Source organism: Chlamydotis macqueenii, chromosome 1 (assembly GCF_036417535.1).
Source record: "Chlamydotis macqueenii isolate bChlMac1 chromosome 1, bChlMac1.mat, whole genome shotgun sequence".
Lineage (NCBI taxonomy): Eukaryota > Metazoa > Chordata > Aves > Otidiformes > Otididae > Chlamydotis > Chlamydotis macqueenii.
This window is the reverse complement of record NC_141556.1, coordinates 40,163,691-40,182,750: the sequence shown is the minus strand read 5'-3', so window position 1 is coordinate 40,182,750 and position 19,060 is coordinate 40,163,691. Positions and strand designations below refer to the sequence as shown.

At 37.0% G+C, this 19,060-nt stretch overlaps 1 protein-coding gene across 1 annotated transcript in view; it reads right to left on the bottom strand.

Annotated features, from left to right (window-relative positions):
• TRHDE (thyrotropin releasing hormone degrading enzyme) overlaps positions 1-19,060 on the bottom strand; it is a 212,520-nt gene that overhangs the window by 84,114 nt on the left and 109,346 nt on the right. The window contains exon 7 of the mRNA XM_086740041.1: positions 10,754-10,819. Coding sequence (XP_086596167.1) covers positions 10,754-10,819 — 66 coding nt within the window. The remainder of the gene's footprint in view (positions 1-10,753; positions 10,820-19,060) is intronic.

Below are 19,060 nucleotides of genomic sequence, written 5' to 3'. Positions count from 1 at the left end.
AGGGTATGTGCTGAGTATTATGAAAGAGACCAGGCAGAAAGAAACACTGTGGTGATTTCAGAAGACAGTTATAAAAAAAAAGATTATCAATGACTATATTTGAGAGAAACAAAAAGTTTATTTTGAAGTGTATCTCTAAAGGCGATACCCAAATGTTCTTTTCAAATATTCAAATAATGGTTGACAGTATCATTTCTCACCAATAAACTGATTTTTACAGTGAATTAGTTAACCTTCATTAAACCTTATGTATGGACACTGTCATTCGGAATTGAGGTAGACTAAAGTCAGTGATTTCAAGTCACAATGAAAACATTATCATGAATAAGTAAATGAAATAACAGTTACCTTCGGTTTACAAAGCCCACACGGGACTAAAATCAGGTTTAACAAATCCAGTTACAGTACACAACTTCTGCTACTTTAAATGAAATTTTGTGTCCTTGTATAAACACAGCTTAAACCTTGTATGCTTGGCATGAAAAATAAAACTCTGAATTAGACTTTTACGCCACCTCGAACAATCAAATGATATATCTGCTACAGAAAATCTTTTTTTTTTCTCCTTATTTCTAATAATTCTACACATATCAGTGGAACTACCTGTTGAGTTTCTTCCACACAGAAATTTCTTGGCTAACATATTTTAAGTGACTAGTAATTCTGTCTGTCTCTTCATTTTCTGAAAGTGGTTTCCCTGTAAGATGTCCAGGCCTGGTAGACAGGACTGTTGGTTTTTTTCTTTTATTAATCTTCTCAAAGGCTTTTTTGTCTTTTTCTTTAAATAATAACACAAAAGATTTCTTTTATCTGCTTCATACACAATCATACATTCTCAATGGCTAATTTATCCAGTCTCTATTTTTACCTCTAGCTGCATTAAGCAATTCAAAATTCTTAAGTGTAAGTTAACAATTTCAGTGTTCTCAATAATTTTACTGTGGTACCACAGGAAAGCAGCGTTTCAAATGTCCACCATCAGGAACTTCTCAACTAACTTCTAGATTAAAACTCACAAATAGGTAAAAAGAAGTTAAAAAAAGCCTGAGAGGTGTGCAACATACTTCAGAGGCACCATGTAAGTATCCACCTCAGCTGTGTTTTGCCTTCTCTTTGGGCTAATCTCAGTCAATGCATAAAATCCTAGGGAAGGAAATCAGTGGAATCCCATCAATGCACACCAGCTGAAATTCCGGCCCTTTATTTTCAAAAGGTATATTTAGGTTTTTTTCACACACAACAGTGATACAATGCTCGCAATCATCAGCAACTGGAAAATATCCACTGTCAACATATCATATCTGCAATTAAATCATTATATCCAAACAGCAAGCTATAACTACTAATCATGAAGAGTGATATTGCAACCCTATATGGAAATAAATCTTAATTTTCTCTAGAGCAAATGATGCTGAATAGGCCATGTAATTACAGTATTTTACTCTGTCCTTCTTCCTTTGTAATTCATAATAGTCCCATAGGCTCTAACAATAATCAGATCAGCAGAACTGACATTTCTGGCATTATATGGGTCAATGGGATTTTTAGCATTGATTTCAGTGGGAGAAGAACTAGGGCAATGTTGAGAGTATCTCACCCATGATGTTGAAAGTAGAAAATTCATTTAGAGGACACAGATAGGACCTGCGTCCTGTCCTATACAGCTTGTTGGCTGAGACACAAGAGAAACTAGTAAGAGAAAGGAGGAGGCAAGAGCCATCATTAAGTAAATGGGACCACTTGCTTTGCTCTACCTGCTTCTTGTTGATAAGAGACCAGTACTGTAAATCAGCAGTAACCCAACTGAAATCAATATAGCCCTGTCATTTTCATTCCAACACAAGAAAAGAATCAAACCTCAAACATGGTAAGAAACACAGTTTTGCAATTAATACATCTTCTGCACTGCAACTCAGTGAATTTAACGTGAATGGGACATGTAAAACAGATTCAAAATTCGTATTCAGGTAAATTTGCAGCTACTTTAAAATACATCCTGCTTTGCCAGGAATCCTTATTAAAAGATCAGAATTATTAAATTGAGAGATTTGCTTCTCTTGTAAAATTCAGCTTCACCTAGTAGCTATTAGCATGAAGAGGAAGGATGTTCCATTTTGAAACATAGCAATTGCAGTGTGGTAGCAAAACAGTTTGCATGCGAAGTCTAAAGGGAACAGTTAGGAGGATTGCAGAGTTATTGCCTAGCAGAGTCTGATGGTATCTGCTGTGCAGTGAGACACCTGCTAGCATATTAAGGTTGGCTTTAAAGAAAAATGTATTTGATGTATTATTTGGTAGCGGTACTAAACTACTGAGCTACGAACAAATCCTACAGAAACAAAGTACTCTTTGAAATTAAACTGCATACATTTGACTGAATTTGTACATTCATTTTAGTTCTGCCTTGTTTGGCTGTATAATACATTTGAACCTAAAGCCAGATATTGCTTAATAAATGTATTTTTAATGCACACCAAAAAATGATGGAATGTTTTCCAGAGGTATTTGGATGGCACCTGCTAATTGTGACAGGTTGCTGCTTATTCCTCTGCATTAAGTTGAACTATGCCCAGGGATTGCCAACCAGGCAAAAAATCTCTACTGCATTTTTCTGTAATACTTTTTTTTTCTGTAGAAACCCCATAATTGGAAATAAATTAATGCTACTTACTATGAAAAGGTCACCACAAATCACTCAAGAAAACGTGCTGTAAGTATGACTGTCATGTCACTGTGTCCAGATCATAATGATCTGCAACACTGGTACAGTAACAATGAGTAACAGGCAGGAAAGCAGTAACAGTGAAGTGATTTTGTTTATGTTATTTGTTGTTTGTATCAATTGAGCAAATGTTTCTTCAGGGTGCAAAACCCTATAATATAATACAGTCACTAAAGCCGCACTTAATTTTGCAAAATGCAGACATCTTAAATATTGTGTAAATTTATATCCGGCTACATGCTACTGTGGATACCTAGCTACAGGAACTGAACTTTAAAAGTAAGTAGAGAAAGAGAAAGGAAAAGGGAGAAGGACAGGGGGAGAAGGAGAAGGAGGAGAAAGTTTTGATGACAGCCTGTTTTATACCATAAGGATTCAAGTTTTTTTCTGAATATCCTCCACTGGGCTGAACAGAAGTAGATTTATTGCATTTCCAACGTGTATTAAGTATTAACTAGGAGTTCAATCTTACAGTCTTTATGCTGGAAATATCCCCACTGACTTCTAAGGAGCTAATGGAAATTTTGATTGCAGAATCGCGCACAGAATGTGTACTTTCAGCGCCTGGTAAAGTCCATTGTGCTGCCTCACAGCAACAGAGGCGAGGCTGCCACTGAGCTCCTATCAGGAAAACAGTATAATTTTATTTCAAAAGAAAACATTTTCTTAAGTAGTTGCTTAGCCTGCAGACATTATCTGAGACTTTATACCTATCATTCTTCCTCTTAGTAATTCCTATAATAAAAATTAAGGAGAAAATAGTCATAACTGAATTTCACATGTAACAAAATAAGAGAATTTTACTAAAAGCACACCAAGTGAACACATACACAAGATCTGTAATACGACTGATTGTAACATTGTCATAAAGGGCAATCCTGTTCTGAGGAAAGAAACTTAACAAGTTAAGTAAATTGTGTGTACACTAATTGTTTTTCTTTTTGTAAGAAGCTTTAGCAATGGAGCAATAAAACAACATTTTACCCTAGCTCAAGGACAGCATGATTTCCTCCTAATGAAGGCGACACTCACTGTAACCTTGCTTTGAAGGTGGGCACTGGGGACACACTGACTATTGAGGTTCAGCAGCGCCTACCATTACCACTCTCCCTGCTGAGACCTCCAGTGTGGCCAAAATGTAACTGTTTGACCTGAAATCTTATCTTCAAAAAGTCCATCTCAGATGGAACTCTTCTCCAAGATTTCAGTCAGCACCAGGAAGAAAGTATGGAAAAAAATATCATATTTTACCTATTCTTGGCACTCCTTCCTTTGCAAAGCTCTGTTGTCCCCATGCACTGCAGCAGAGGTTTAAAGGTCAGAAGGAACAATCTTGTTTCAGGAACGTGCTTTTTCCTAGCACTGACCAACTTTAGGTGACCAAGCAGCTACAGAGCGTCTCTCTCTCCCTGTCCCAACGGCTCATAGCTGCTTAAGCTTAGAGGGAGGTTAGGGGCCTGATGCAGAACGCGAAGAGCCCATCCCACCCCTCCCTCATCTTGGCAAACCCCAGCAGCCAAGGAAGGAAACTGTCTGATCTAAGTGCTCCAGGGACAAAAAGCCGAGCAGAACGGAAGGAAAGGAGTTAATATAACCAAACGGGAATATTCTGCTAATGCAACATTTTTAGAAACAGCTCTCTCTCCACAACACCTATGCTATATTGGGCAAAAAACCCCAGCAATCACAACAGGTGGCTGCTATAATGGTGGGAGCATTACGTATGGCCCTGCAGTGTGATTTGTAGCAGAGCTGGACTCTGTGACTGAACCCAATGTGAAGTCTGCTCTGAATCGTTCATAATGCTAAATACTTTGACAGAACATCTTATTGGGTTTCCGAAACAGATACCCAAATTTTGTAGATCTTTTTTCTTTTAATCACATCGGTCCAATTTCCTCCTAAATGTGCAGGCACCCCACTCACACTGATTTATTTAAAGCAACATTAATTGTACGATTGATATTTTCTGGAGGCCCACCTTGGTGCCCTGAGAGGTTGAGCTGCAGCCACACTAAGCGCTCACAGCTGAAAATGAATCCAATGGAAGCTGTGTTTTGAACACGGAATTTTAACTTAAATTTCTGCAGGCCTAGATCTCCATTTGTAAAATGAGGCTAGCATCACCCCATCCCTCCCTGTGAGGTTTATATCTTCTGTTCCCAGCTGTTGGTGATGTGCTGTAATATCATACTGATGGCATTTAAGGAAATACGTAGCAGTTGTTAGGAACTGGGGCTACAAAGCAAACAAAAAGTATACAGAACTACTGAATAGAAGGACAATTCAGTTAGCATCGTCTGCTTTGTAAATTGAATCAGACATTGTCCTGTGTAGAAAGCACTGGGCAATTGCATAATTAAAAATCAGGTGTATACAAAAAAAGGAAAAGAATGCAAAGATAAAATTAGCTTTAGCATTTCTAAATAACAGTACATTTAAATCATGCATTGTCAATTACATCTTTTCTTTAAACAGAAGTATTTTGCTATACACATGGTATATTTAAATCCCCTTGGAGCTGGAGGAAGAACTTCCATTTTTGGTAGTGATATCCGAGTCGGGCCTTTACTATGCTGTATATCTTTAACACTTTCAAAGGAAAAAAATATTATGACATTGCAACTTACAGAGATTTCTTACGTAAACTTCTACTGACCTACTTAAGTCATGGTGGAAAAAGCTACAGAAAAAGTCTGTAACATTGAATTCATTTAACAAATGTAAACCTAAAATCCAGAGTGATGTAAATTAGAAGCATGAGAAATGCTGAGGGGCCAGAAAAGGCGAAAGATGTTATCAATCTCGTATGACGTGCAGTGTAGAAAACAGTGATGTCAGCTCCTATGAGATTTCCTATGACTTCCTATGTCCTGCTTTTAACATGCTCAGGTTATCTTCTTGACAACTGTCAGTAAAAGTCAGAGAGTTTTTAAAAAAAAAAAAAAAAAAGGGATCTGATTTGTAGCAACTAACTTAAGGACAGGTCATAGCTAGTATGCCCATGGTGGTACTTTGATGTTCATCAGGGTCATACACTCCATGCTCTTCTAAACTGGAGGAGATTGGTGCAGAATTAGCTGAAAAGTACTTTAATCAACATCTACTAAATGCACCAGCGAGGTGAGCTGCAACACCACAGGTTCTCCAGCTGTAAAGATGCTTCTGCCCGTGGCAAAAGTTACATCCTCCCACCAAGCAAAGGAAGCCTTCAGGTAGTTCCATGTGCACTGTCAATCCACGGACAGTACAGCAGCTCATTACTTCACTGAGCCTGATCCTAAGGTGTCTGATTTTTTTGGGGTTTTTTTTTGTTTTTTACAGAAAACTCAATTAAGAAGTCTCTAATGATGTCTCATTTTAAACAGCATGGAGCTAACTATCGTGAACTGGGAATAAAGATATAATAAATAGGTATGATAACATGGGTACACTGAAGCCTGTTCAATATACTATGTAAAAATAGATTATAAAATAATATGGTGGAAATACATGAATACATTTCTTGTACTACTAGATTCTTAGACATAAGTGGCAAGTAATACGGAAAATAGCACAAGAGCTTTATTTTACACCTAGAAAGTTTCTGATAGGGTTTCACATTGACTGCCACAATTCAAACAGAACACAGACATGCACAGAGGTGTCTAAAAAGCAGGAAATACTAAGCTGTGTGGAAGAAAAAAAGTCTAACTAGCCAGCTTTATGATAGTAAAAAGTGATTGAAACCTGAACCTCACTGTATTTAACAGCCTGCAAGTCACATTTCCCCAGACAGCTCCTCTGAAAGGTTGACCAATTTATTTCAATACAGTGGCCACTCAACAGCACCAGAAAAGACAGCGTATATCGAAAGCACTCTATGGAAATTCTTCTTCCAAATGTACAATGTGAAACCTAAAGTATAAAAGCAGTTAATTTATCACAGAAGCAGAGATTCCTACAGTAACTAATTCAAACTGCTGATGATGCACTAAATCAGAGTGAGTGATGAACACATACATAGAAGCAAGTGAAGTTCAAAAGGATACAGATCTATGTGATCAATGAGCTGCCACACAGCAAATGAAATGCAGTGTTGACAAACATAAAGTAATAGAGATGAGGCTCCAAAATAAACCAAATATAAGAAAAGTTTAAATAAACCACTGCAGAAATGTCTCATTACAGAGCTGGAGGTGCTTCTTTACACACATCTAAGCACCAGATCTTCAAATCAGTGGGTTTTCCCCCCTATATTTAACACACAAAAAAAACCCCACTGATAACCTGAAGAAGTGCCTTGCCATAAAGCAGTAAAACCTTCCAGGAAATGTAATACAGTGACACCAGCCATGTAAGCAACCTTCTATTTCAAGCATACAAATTAGGGACAACAGCCTAATGATGAAAATCTCAAACAAATATAATATTATATTGCATATTACTTCCCTGAGTGATGACTGCATGATAAGGCCAACTTATGGCTTCTTCCTCTACCAATCTATGAAGTTCAGAAACATAATCAGAGCATGTGGTGCTGACCAAGCCTCTTCGTACTCTAATCGCTGTCCTAGCTGATTAATGACTTTATGACTGAAAAGCAACACCTCTTTGTAAGAAGAGTACTGGCATTCAGTGACACGCACCTCTTGAATTTCCCTGGAGCATAAGAAACTTTGCACATCATGAAAGATGTCAGGACTTTTAAAAAGAAAGTAATCACCTACTGTGAGAAGGAAGGGTTTATTAGATACTTTTTACCAAGAAAATAGCTTTGACTTTCTTGTATGCAAGTGTTACCAGCTGTGGCTACCGCTGTCATTATAAAATTATTCATTACAGCCAATGTAAACACGTTCTCTTTTGGTTTTGTCTATGGAGTGCTATGTGAAAACAGTGAGAAAGTTCTGGTTTTGGTACTAAATCTTCTGCTTGAATATATCTCATGATTTAAGAAATCATATATCTTTGAAGGGCTTCCAGAAAATCATACCTTCACTAGCTAGTCTCTTGGCTGCAGTTCTATTGTGCAACTTCCACACTGTAATCCAATGATCTTTCACAGTATGTTTACTACGATAGGAACAGGCCAGTTATTCTTGATAGATAGAAATCTCTCCAAAGCTAAGTATGGTGTAAAACTGAGCATCTCTACCACAATTTGACCCCCTTGCAGACTCTTCAACAGAACAGTTTGCTGAACTGTTAGGGATCACGTGCACCTTTGTACATTTGCTTCAGCTCATATCTATTGTTAAAGAATATCCAGCAAAGAGCCCCACTCTCCTTCATCAACTTTTTTCTTCTTTTTTACAGAGTTGTTTTCTTTGACATATAAGAGATTTTTCTCCCCCAAGCTATCTTGGTCTGCTCGTCAAAAAATCCACCTCCCAGGTGACAGCATTTAATTAGATTAAGAAAAAAGTGTTAACAAACAGGAAAGGTAGCTATTCCATTTGCTTCTTGCTCTAAACCTTATCTTTTCCTTTCCTTAACCTAAAGGTTAGCATATTTTTTGTAGCTTCTCTTATATAAAGCTCTAATTCTGTAGCTCTGAATTAGATGATGGATCATACTTTACTTTTGATGAAGCCACAAACACTCAACACAAACACAAAGAAAAGGCTACTCATTTTGGTTTATGCTAGTGTAACAAGACTACAGAAATACTCTCTTTTATCATCTGTAAAACACTTAAGGACATACCTAATACACTAAAAAGAACTGAAATAATTAATGTTATGAACACTGATATGCTCTATGTACTGAAGGCTAATGAAAAACAAAGCAAATAAAGCAAAGGTCCTTCAGAACTCAATTACTCAGCAAGCTATCAGAATAACCTGGGAGGAATGAACCATGAAGTGCACTTTCAGAGTATCTGGTTTTTGAAGATATTTATAAATAGTAGTAATACTTGATTTTGCAGCTATCCTTGAGAAATGCCATTTAGCTGAGCATTAAAATTCCATTATAAGACTGGATTCAAGGAAATATAATGCTAAATCCCATGTAATGGTATCGGGGCTAGAGAGCTAAAAAGCCTAAACCAATGCATGTTAGAAAGGCTAAATTAGTCCTCGAGTTCCCCTTATCATTAGCAAAGCCAGCCTCCCAACTCTACAACGCAGGAACATTTTTTTGTTAGATCCACAAAATATAAAGAATTAAATGCTTGGCAGACATTTCCAATTGTACGATTTGTAGCTTATGAACAAGCTTATGAACTTCATTTTTTACTTCATTCAGCTTGGAGACATACACATGGAAAATCTCTGTCTGGATTTCAAACAGTTTTTATTTTAAAAGTTAGAATACCATCTTCCTACTGAACTGATGCCTAGACTTTCACTAGTCAGATTTTCACAGTTAATTTTTTCATAGACATTCATTAGCAAACAAAAGAGTTTCCATTTAGAGCAGAACTAGTGAAAATCACAAATAACAGGAAAGCTCTCAAATCAAAAAACAAAGCTCCATTACAACTTTATGCATAGCCCTATTCTTTAATCTGAACTTTTATCTAAATGTATTTCAGGACAATTTGCATAGTTATTTCTTCAGCAAATGTTGTAGAAACTACAAAAATGGGGTTTGGGATGTACGTATTGTACGTATTAAAACTTTTGCTTTCTAAAACCCTGATTGAAATGCTTTTTTTTTTTGTGAAAAAAAAGCAGTATTGAATTTCAATAGGAACGGATCTATGTAGGCAAAAGTTCCTGGAATATGGAGTTTGCTGGACTAAGGACAGAAGTCTTATGGGCTTAAATGCCATGAGGGTTTTACCCTTGACATACACAAAATTTTATGAAGGAAACTTTTGATTTCAGTATTTCTTTATCTGGATAGAAAGATTATCTAACTGATCTGATCTGGTGTAACAACTAAGAAAATGATCTAACTGGGTCCTCCGAATAAGTTATTCTGCAAACCCTGAATGTCCTGTAAACTCTCCAAAAAGCTGTATTTCCCCAGCAGGTTTTCTTTCATTGCCTATTGCATGCAACACACCTCTCTGACATAACCAATGCATTTATTTAACTTTTGTTTTATATTTTATCTTCCAATTTATTTTGGTTAGAGGTAGAATTATTCTGTTAAAAAATGACCTGATCCAAGACATAGTTTATTTAAATTTCAAAATGAAAAGCTTACTAAGAACAGATAAGATTGATTGCTCTTTCCATCTTAGCATAATTGTATTTCAGGTGAACATCAATTTACTTTAAAGGACACTTCTAAGTAGCAGGCTGCATCATACATAATTCATCAATCACAGCTGCCTGTAACATGATTTACTCAAGCAGATTTCAATGGAATAGAGGGATTCTTATTGTTTTTCATGCTTTGGCTTGTTTGTTTTTAAATAGTTTACGAAACACTCATTTGTCCTGAATTATTGCTGAAAAGAGTTCATCCTTGGTAATCAGCATGTTGAATTTCTTTCTCTTTGTACAGAAATGTTACCTCTTTAGATTTCTCTTAAAAGGTAGAGTGAGTTTTCAAAACATCATTAAAGTAGAGAGCACTCCATGCTTATCAAAGGTAAAAATAAAGTTCAAGGATTTTGCTATGGGGGAAGGGAAGGAAAAAATATTTATCTGAAAAGCATTACTAGTTGTAATTAGGGTTGTGTATTTTCTAACTGGCTTGAAATAATTTGTTATTAGTTTTTATACCAGCACACAAATGTAATTGAAGTAGCTCTTTCCTCAGCTAGCCCTTCACACAGTTGTCACATAGATAAAATGGTTTTTTTACGTGGCAACCTACACAAAACAGACACAAAATTGTGTGCCAGTTAAACTGCAACCATTTGATACCCCAAGAAAGACAGGTGAAACTGGGGGCACCACAATGCATGTTATGCTACTTAGCATCTTTCATCAAATTCAGCTTCAGGGACATGTTGGTGCCTCAGATGATCCTGAAGTAAAGAAACATTTCCACAAATAGATATAAATGTAGTTTAAAAAGAAAAAAGAGAGAGCAAGAGAAACTGCTAGAAATGCACACCTACACAAAGACAGAACTGCCTTTACTTACTTGTAAGCCCATTTGAAATACAGAGTGACCCATAAAGTTAGCCAACATTCGAATTAGAGCTGCACCCTGTGGGAAATAATAAAGAAAAAAAAAAGAAGTTACTGTTTTTCCATGTGCATATTATACAACAATAAAAATCTGACATACGCATTTCCATCCAACACTATCATCTTAGAAATTTGTGATTAATGTAATCTTGATTTGTGCTGGAATGGAAAAGAGAGAGACAAGATAATGCAAATGCTTACCAGCAAAAGCGAGGAAGTAGACTGACAATGTAAATATCCTGCCCTACATACTGTGTAAGGTGCAGGTCATAAAGCACCCTCTCTCCACTGCTGGAGCAGGGATGTGTCAGCTCCACAGCTGGTTGCCTCCAGCCCTTCTGTACACTCAGCAGTACCGCGCAGTTTTAAACAAGGGCAAAAATTAATATCCACGCTAAATTCTACCACAGTCATAATTCAAAATATTTTTACCTGCATTATACTATTGTAAAGCAGGATACAGCAATACTACTTTCCTTTCTAAAAGCCTTCAAGATCTGATGATCTGGGAGTGGATCATTTTCAGAAGAATTTCGTAAGATACAGATATACATATCTGACTTATTAATAGTCAGCTTATTTCCAAGACTGTCATGCAGAGAGGTATGTACTTGTATAACACTCTTTCTCCACTTATACCAGTTCTTATCCTTTTGGCCCTTCAGGGAAAACAGAGATATAAAAAATTCCTTTGTTTCACAGGTAGTTCTAACTCTCAGTACTTACACCAAGAAACAGATGGATATTTGCCAGGGCAGCTTTCTTTAAGGCATGCTTTTTGTGTTTTCTCATTCCCTCTCAGAACCGCAATTGCTGTGTATTTTCCCCTTGTAGAAGTGCTCTATTTCAAGCAGAAACAACTTTGCAGATCTAATTTGATGATTTAGCTATAATATCCCACTTTGTAATCCAATTTCAAGACAACCAGCCTTCCAATCTCATTAATCAAATGTTATACTTAGCACTGAACACTGCACAAGAGGGAGGACAATTTTGATTTAAAGACAGTGAATCAAAGGCCATAAGAAAACATGGTGCTAGAACTCAACAACCTCAGCAACAGATGTTGGTTCAGGAATTAGGCTAATGCTCCATTAGAAAATAAAAAATTTAAAAAAAGAAACATTTCACAGATTCAAAAATTCGTAGGTTCTAAAGCCAAAAGGACTATTACAACAATGTAATCTGACTTCCTGTATTGAGGTCAAATAGCAATTCAGGCAAAAACACTTTTGCTTCCCTTTACACAATAGCATGTATTTTAGAAATATTCAAGAAAAGGAAAATGTTTCATAGTACTACATACCTTGTCACAACTAATATTTACTCTCACAGCGAAAATGTGCACCTTTTTACTAATTTGAATTTCTCTAGCTTCAGCTTTCAAAACAAGATTTTACATCCCTTCCTGCTAGATTAAAGTTCAAAATAGTTTTTGAATTCAATGATAGTCCAATTTTTAGCCCATTTAACACATGTTCTACTGATTTTTTGCATAGTGACTATTTTTGAAGTACTGAAGGAATTATAAATTTTAAATAATAACATAAATCAAAAACATTTGTACATTATTAGTAAATTGTCAGAAAACATGACAAGGTCTTCACATAGGCAGCAACAACAAGTAATATATAGTTAGCAAAGTAACCAAAGCAAAAATAAAAAAAAGAAAAAAATTAACTCAGGAGATGTTTGTGGTTGCTCATAAGAATTGAGCAGTGGATAAACCAAAAGACGGTGTTTGCATCATTAACTCTATGCTATGTTCTTATGGCGGTACATAATCTTACTGGGAGACTAATCACGTCTGGAACACACAGCAGCATAGAAAATAATCCCTATCAAAACAGATTATTACATGAATAGACAAGATTATAGGTCAGGAAGCATTATTACTCTTATTTTACCAGAGGAACAGAATGAGCAAAGTTCTCAGAGATGTTTAAGCAGGTAAATAGTCGATAAACTGTTCTATGTAGGTAAACAGCAGATTAAAAAATCTAATAAATAGATAAAACTTTTTTTATCTGGTAAGCAACTTGGGCAGTGCAACCCAAAATATCTGTAGGAGAACAAAAAATATATAAAAGAGATCAGTCCAAATTCTTAATGAAGAAGACATTCTTCCACTCACCACATATCCCTTTTCCTACTCACTTGTTAGTATTCTAGGGTCTCCTTGTTTCTTTCTCACAGTTTGAATTTCACATAGTAGCAATGGACATGTATTTACATAGGCCTTAACTACACTGATTTCTGTGAGAAGTAAGCAAGGAAATATCTTCATATGGTTTTATCCATAGTCTTTTTCTATCCAGAGACCACAACTGTCAGATACATATAAAATAATCATAAAATTGCTCTCACAGGTAACATTTAGACACACGTTAGATAGATGTCTGGCCTTTACACAGCAAATCAAATAAAAAAGCAAGCAAGGACTGAATAGGAGATCCAAGGCACAAAGGTAAGACTACTTTCTCAGGATCTACCCTTTTCACGGCTACTTTGGAAGTACTTTCTACCCATTAATTACCTTCAGGAACGCCAGAAGTCCTACTTCAGTCAGCTTTCAGAACAACAATATGCTTATCCCAGTTCTGCCACCTTCCCCACACAGGGAAAGCAAACACCTTACTGACTTACTTGGAGAAGAGATTCTGAATAAAACTGGGAAACAGAAAACCAGAGAACCTCAAAGGGAAAAAACTTGGGGAGAAGGAAGGAGAAATAGGAACAAAGTAAGCTCCTGGTGTGGGGGGAAAAGAAATGAGGGGAAGAAAAGGGAATAAATAACTCATTTCACCTTTCTTGCACTTCGAGAGTAGGCAGAACAGAGAACAGTGATGCCTTCATAAAAAGAGGAGAAGCAACCAACGCATTCCCTGCTCTGGGAAAGAAAGGGACAAACAGCAAATACTGGCACTCTGACTGGAGATTAAGAGAAACAGGTTTGCAAGCAGAAGGATAAAAACAAGAGGTATGCAGAGTAACTGGCATAAGGAAGAAGGGCTTACTAAAAAGAGGAGCTTGAAAGATGACCCTAACCAGAGGGTCCTGGGAGGTAAAGAAGGTACGTGCAGGAATGGCCCAATGTGCTAGCATTTTCACTGCTATCCGCCTAGCAAGCAGTGTATTAGATGGAGTCCAGAGGACCTATGCTTCCATACCTTCTGAAAGCTTCTCTGACCTAGACCTAAACCTGCATAAAAATCCTAAACGACAACAAATCTGTCCTGCTGCAGAGGATGCTCTTTGGACCTGCTAGTATTGTTCCCTGAATGCCCTGACACACCACAGATCTGCTCCCCACTTCACTTTCAGGGCCACTTCTGCTCTGCCAACATTTGTCCAACTGAGGAATGAAATATGAAGTCTTGAGAAGTGAATCTGGCTCTCTTATAGGGCAGAATGGCCATTTATTGATGATTTAAGTGCTTTCCTCCAGGCAGTGGATGACTCAGTACTTTGTCAAGAGGTAAAACACATTGGCTTAACAGGTCTAGTGGAAAGCACTTCTTTCTTATTCAAAAAATGTACCTATGCTCCTGCCAGTGTAAAAACTGGCTCACCTTAGCCCACTGTACCCCATCTTAAAAAAAAAAAAAACTATTCAGACAAATACACTGGATATTCAGTCAATAACTAATGGGACTACCTGGCTCTGGTGGAGTACTACTCATTAGCACATCTCATGATTGCTTCATAAGATATTGACATAAATTGATATATTGGGAAGATATATATTGATCTAAAGGGAAACTGAGGCACAACATAGTGAAATCATTTGCCCAGGATCACCCAGCGTGCTCCTTATGTAACCTATGACACAGTCAAAGCTTCCTCAGCCGCAGCACTGCTATAAGAAAGGAAGGTACAACATATCAGGTACTCCTTGGAAAAGAACGGCACACAGTTCTTTTCTTCAAAGTGCCCCTGGGAAAAAGCATGTTCATGGGCAACTATCCAACACTGGTTGAAGTGCTGTAAAGTTTATGGTCTTTCTTTCCCTGAAAAAAACTGGTTTGCACACTCACACCATGGTAAAGACCATCCATAATTAAAATTAGGAGCAAAATTCCTTTATATGTGAGCTGAACTTGTCTTTGAAATCTACAAAATGCAGTCACAGCTAAGGCATTCAGTCTAATTCTCTCCATGCCAACATAAAACAACGTGACTGCAACCTTGATCTCAGATTAAATTAAAATAAATTAATTTTTAAATACTCACTTCTACGTTTTTTGATCCTGTGGCATCGCTACAGGTCACAATTACTGTAAGTTAATTTAATTCTCTGACTTATTGAATGATCTAATTTCATTATATCTGATTTCTTAAACTAATTGTTTCACTTGCAACTTGTATTCTGTAATCATTTCTTGTACAGAAGAAAGTACCAAACGGAATTTTCTTCAACAGGGAAAAAAAGTCAGTGTTATGTATGAACCCACAAAAATATGACTACAGTATAAAACACAGTATTGTTAAACACCCACACAGGAAGGGATACATCTGACTAAATGCAGGTATCTGTAGCATTTGTGTCCACAATTACTTTAGTTTAGACTTCCTTTACAGTCAATGGACAGCACCAGTCACTTCTGGGTGCACTTTATCTCATCTTAAAGTAGACCTTCAAATAGATTGGGAAAATTGTACCCTAAAAGCTCCCACCTCTTGCAATTCACTCCAGAAAGTAGCTTTGGGTGACTAGCTCATACGTACACATCTGCACTGCAGACATCTAAAGCGAGGTGAATTCAAAAAGTCCATACAGAGACTGATTCCCCACTTTGTTACAGAAGTTCTATATGTAAGTAGTTCCCAAGAATTTCTGAATTCTGGAGATATAAAACTCATGTGACACCATCCTCTTCTATACATATAGTCATAGAATATACATCATATCTCAGTTTATTCTACCTTGCCATACCTTCATGTAAGAAAACCAGCAAAGGCAGGTATTCAAGAGAGGGCCCTGAAGAGAGGGCAGTGCGCTTGCTAGCTGAAGGCTGACGTTCTATATTGAGCAGATAGCAAAGAAAAACACTTAAAATAATGAACTGGTGAAGCAGTTGCAGTGAAGAGAACAATGTAAAAATCAGTAAACCAGCACAGAGAATTATGCAGAAGCTAGGAGGCAAGGGGCCATGTGTGAAGAGATATAAATGAGCTGTAAATTCATTCAGCATTATTCTTTTAAGGACCAAAAACTATGTTGGTATTCTAAAAAGTACTCATGAGAGAAAAATGTCACCAACACAAAACAGAAACCATGAACTACAGCTGACTCTTGTGAGGGTGAAATAATCTATTATTTTGTAAATGCATTGGAGTGGGGAAAGGAAAAGAAAGCACAAAAGGCTGACCCAGAAAAAGCACAGCTCTTCCATCCTCCTTCCTACCAAGGAGGAATTCATTTTTTTTCGTAGAGTACCAACTTCTTTTTTCTTTTTGGTTCTGCTTCTGTGTGCTCTGTTGGTTTTCTTTTAAACATAGGATTGAGATTCATCTGACTGAATGCAGATGCCTACATTGTAGCTCTCTGCTGCTTACTCAGTTGTACACAGCTGAGCCAGCTGCCTGACTCCCTTAGAGGCAATGGAGAGAGACACAAGCACTTCAGCTCCTCCTGACTGATCTAATCCAAAGACATGCACCAAAAATAGGACAGATTAATTTCATCCTAAAAGTGCCTGTTTATTTTCACTGATGAAACAGGGAAGTTAGGAGACTAGTTAATTGTAGGAGTCTACACAGTGAACATCCCAAGTGAGATGATATGAATCCCTCTGAAGATACTTTATCCTGCAACTTACAGAGCAACCTTAGAAAATATGAAAGTGTAAACAGTGCAAAAACACCTCCCTGAGTTTGCAAAGTCTGAGACAGCATCTTGCAGACTCACCTAGCCATTTTTTCACACGTAATGCTAAATATCAGTAGTAACAATTACACAGACCTCAATATCTCTTCTTCACTGAATGTCCACCTTGCCATCCCTGTCTAGGAATGAAAGCTGTTTATTTTGATTCAGTTCACAACAACTCCTTTTGTGACATAAAAACTAAAATCAGTAGGTATTCTGTTATGAAAAACACCACCACAGTAACTAAGATGTAACCACGGAGTGAGGTATTGAGGAGAGGAGCATTGGACTACCAACAAAAATTAGAGAACCGAATTTCTAAACAGAAATTTAATATGTCAGTTTTCCACAAAACCTCCACCCATACATTTTGCTTTTTCTTCTCTCATTAAAAAAAAACAAACAAAACCTACAAACAAAAAAAAGAAAACATCAACTGAATGCAGGTGATTTATTAACATTCTTGTATTGTGCAGCAGTCAGTTCAAAATCAGTCTTGATTAATACGTAATAGCACTGCTTGTTTTTCAAATACAATGGGACACAGATAGGAGGCCTACACTTATTTTTCTGTATGCTGGTACCCCTGTGATTCAAGATTAGGGTTACTTTCTCTCTAGCTGAGGGAAATGTGAGTTACTCTATCCTCTACCACAATTATGCTACATTTTATTCACATTATTTTTAGTGCTATTATTATCAATAATAATTTCTTATAATCCCCTTCATCTTCATTGCTTAAAACAAGACTCAGATCACATACAGGCACTCACAAAGCTGCCATTCTTTCCTAAAAGGCTCCTGATTTAAGATGAGAATCAAGATACAAAGTTTGATGGCTACTAATAGTCACCTGATATATACTAATTTTTTTTTTAATTAATCAGTCACATTACACATATATTAAGTAGTTCCCTCCTGAAACTCTTTACTGTGAGCTATAGACAAGGTGCCTTGACAAAAACTTTTTTTAAAATCCAGTGTCTACTGACCTTCCCCCCACCCAGAACTCCAGCTAGTTAGTGAAACAGAATCTCCCTTTGCAGCAGTTATGTACAGGCAAGACCAACGTATTTGTCTACGGGCTCAGTCATCTTACTCTCTGTATTCTATAGAGTCCCCACTTTGCCTGAGGAAGTCAGACTTGTCAGTCTATAGTTCCCAGGACTTCCCCTGGACCATTGTCCCCAGCAACTCTCTGGCACAGCAGCCATTTGTAAGGATGGTCTATGCCTCAGTGCCAGAAGTTCTCCAGTTCCACATCTGGTTACCTTCAGAAGGTACAAGTGGATGCCAGCCAGCTCAGCAGACTTCCTAACAACTAACTCAGCTCTTTCAGTTAGTATCTCACATATACCTACCTCAAACTGATTGTTCCTGCAACGTATCTGTTAACAGACCAAGCATGGGAAACAACCAATTCTTCAGCAGGAAAAGTCCAATACAAATAATTCATTGCAGTTATCTGCTATATCCTTAAAAATCTGAGTGCCCCTTTTATGCTTTGGCCATGATGTGGCCCCTCACCCAGTAACCCAAAGACACAGCTGCTGTATACACTTCAGGTCAGGCAGAAACAAACTACCTTAGCAGAATCACTTAAGATCATATTAAACCTTTCAAATTTTGGCCAGTAGCTTTTAAATAATGGTTGAAATGTACCATTTCTTCATGAAACATGCTGAAGAGAGAGATTTTTTAGAACTGCAAATGTAAGCAACAAACACAGCAGACGGGTTGTTGTTGGTTTTTTTTTTTAAATGTTGAACATGTTTTTACAGTACTCTGTCAAATAGAAGCCTAAGGATATCCACAATCAAATGGGTTCTTAAGTAAATGAGTATAATTTCATTTCTGTTTAAAGTTCCTGAATTCATACATTATTCTTTCTCAAAATCTTATATAATTCTATGATTCTAAGTTCATTTCAAATATTAGAAGAGCATGTTACCAAGAACTCACACAAAGAATGCACATTCATACATTATTTTTGTAATGTGAACACTAGCCAACAAATAATATCCAAGTCACGTTTTCCGAAACAATCATTCTTTGTTGGTACTAAGCAACCACAGCTAGATGCCCCATGAAATTTAGCTTATTGGGAAAAACACAGCACGAATTAAAGTGAAAGAACAACAAACATCAAACATGTAGCAAAAATGTGACATCTCCAAAAGAGCTCTTACATAAAATTAAAAAACAAAATGAAATCTGTCGAATCCTGGAGAAATTTAACACAAAAAAAAAAAATTTGCACATAAAATATACAGTGCACTGAATTAACTGAATTGTCAGCCTCAGCACCTTAAGGAAGGGGACCAAGAGATGGCAGAAGTCTGGCTGCAATGCCTGTTCAGCAACTGGTGTGACCTTAAGCAAATCAAG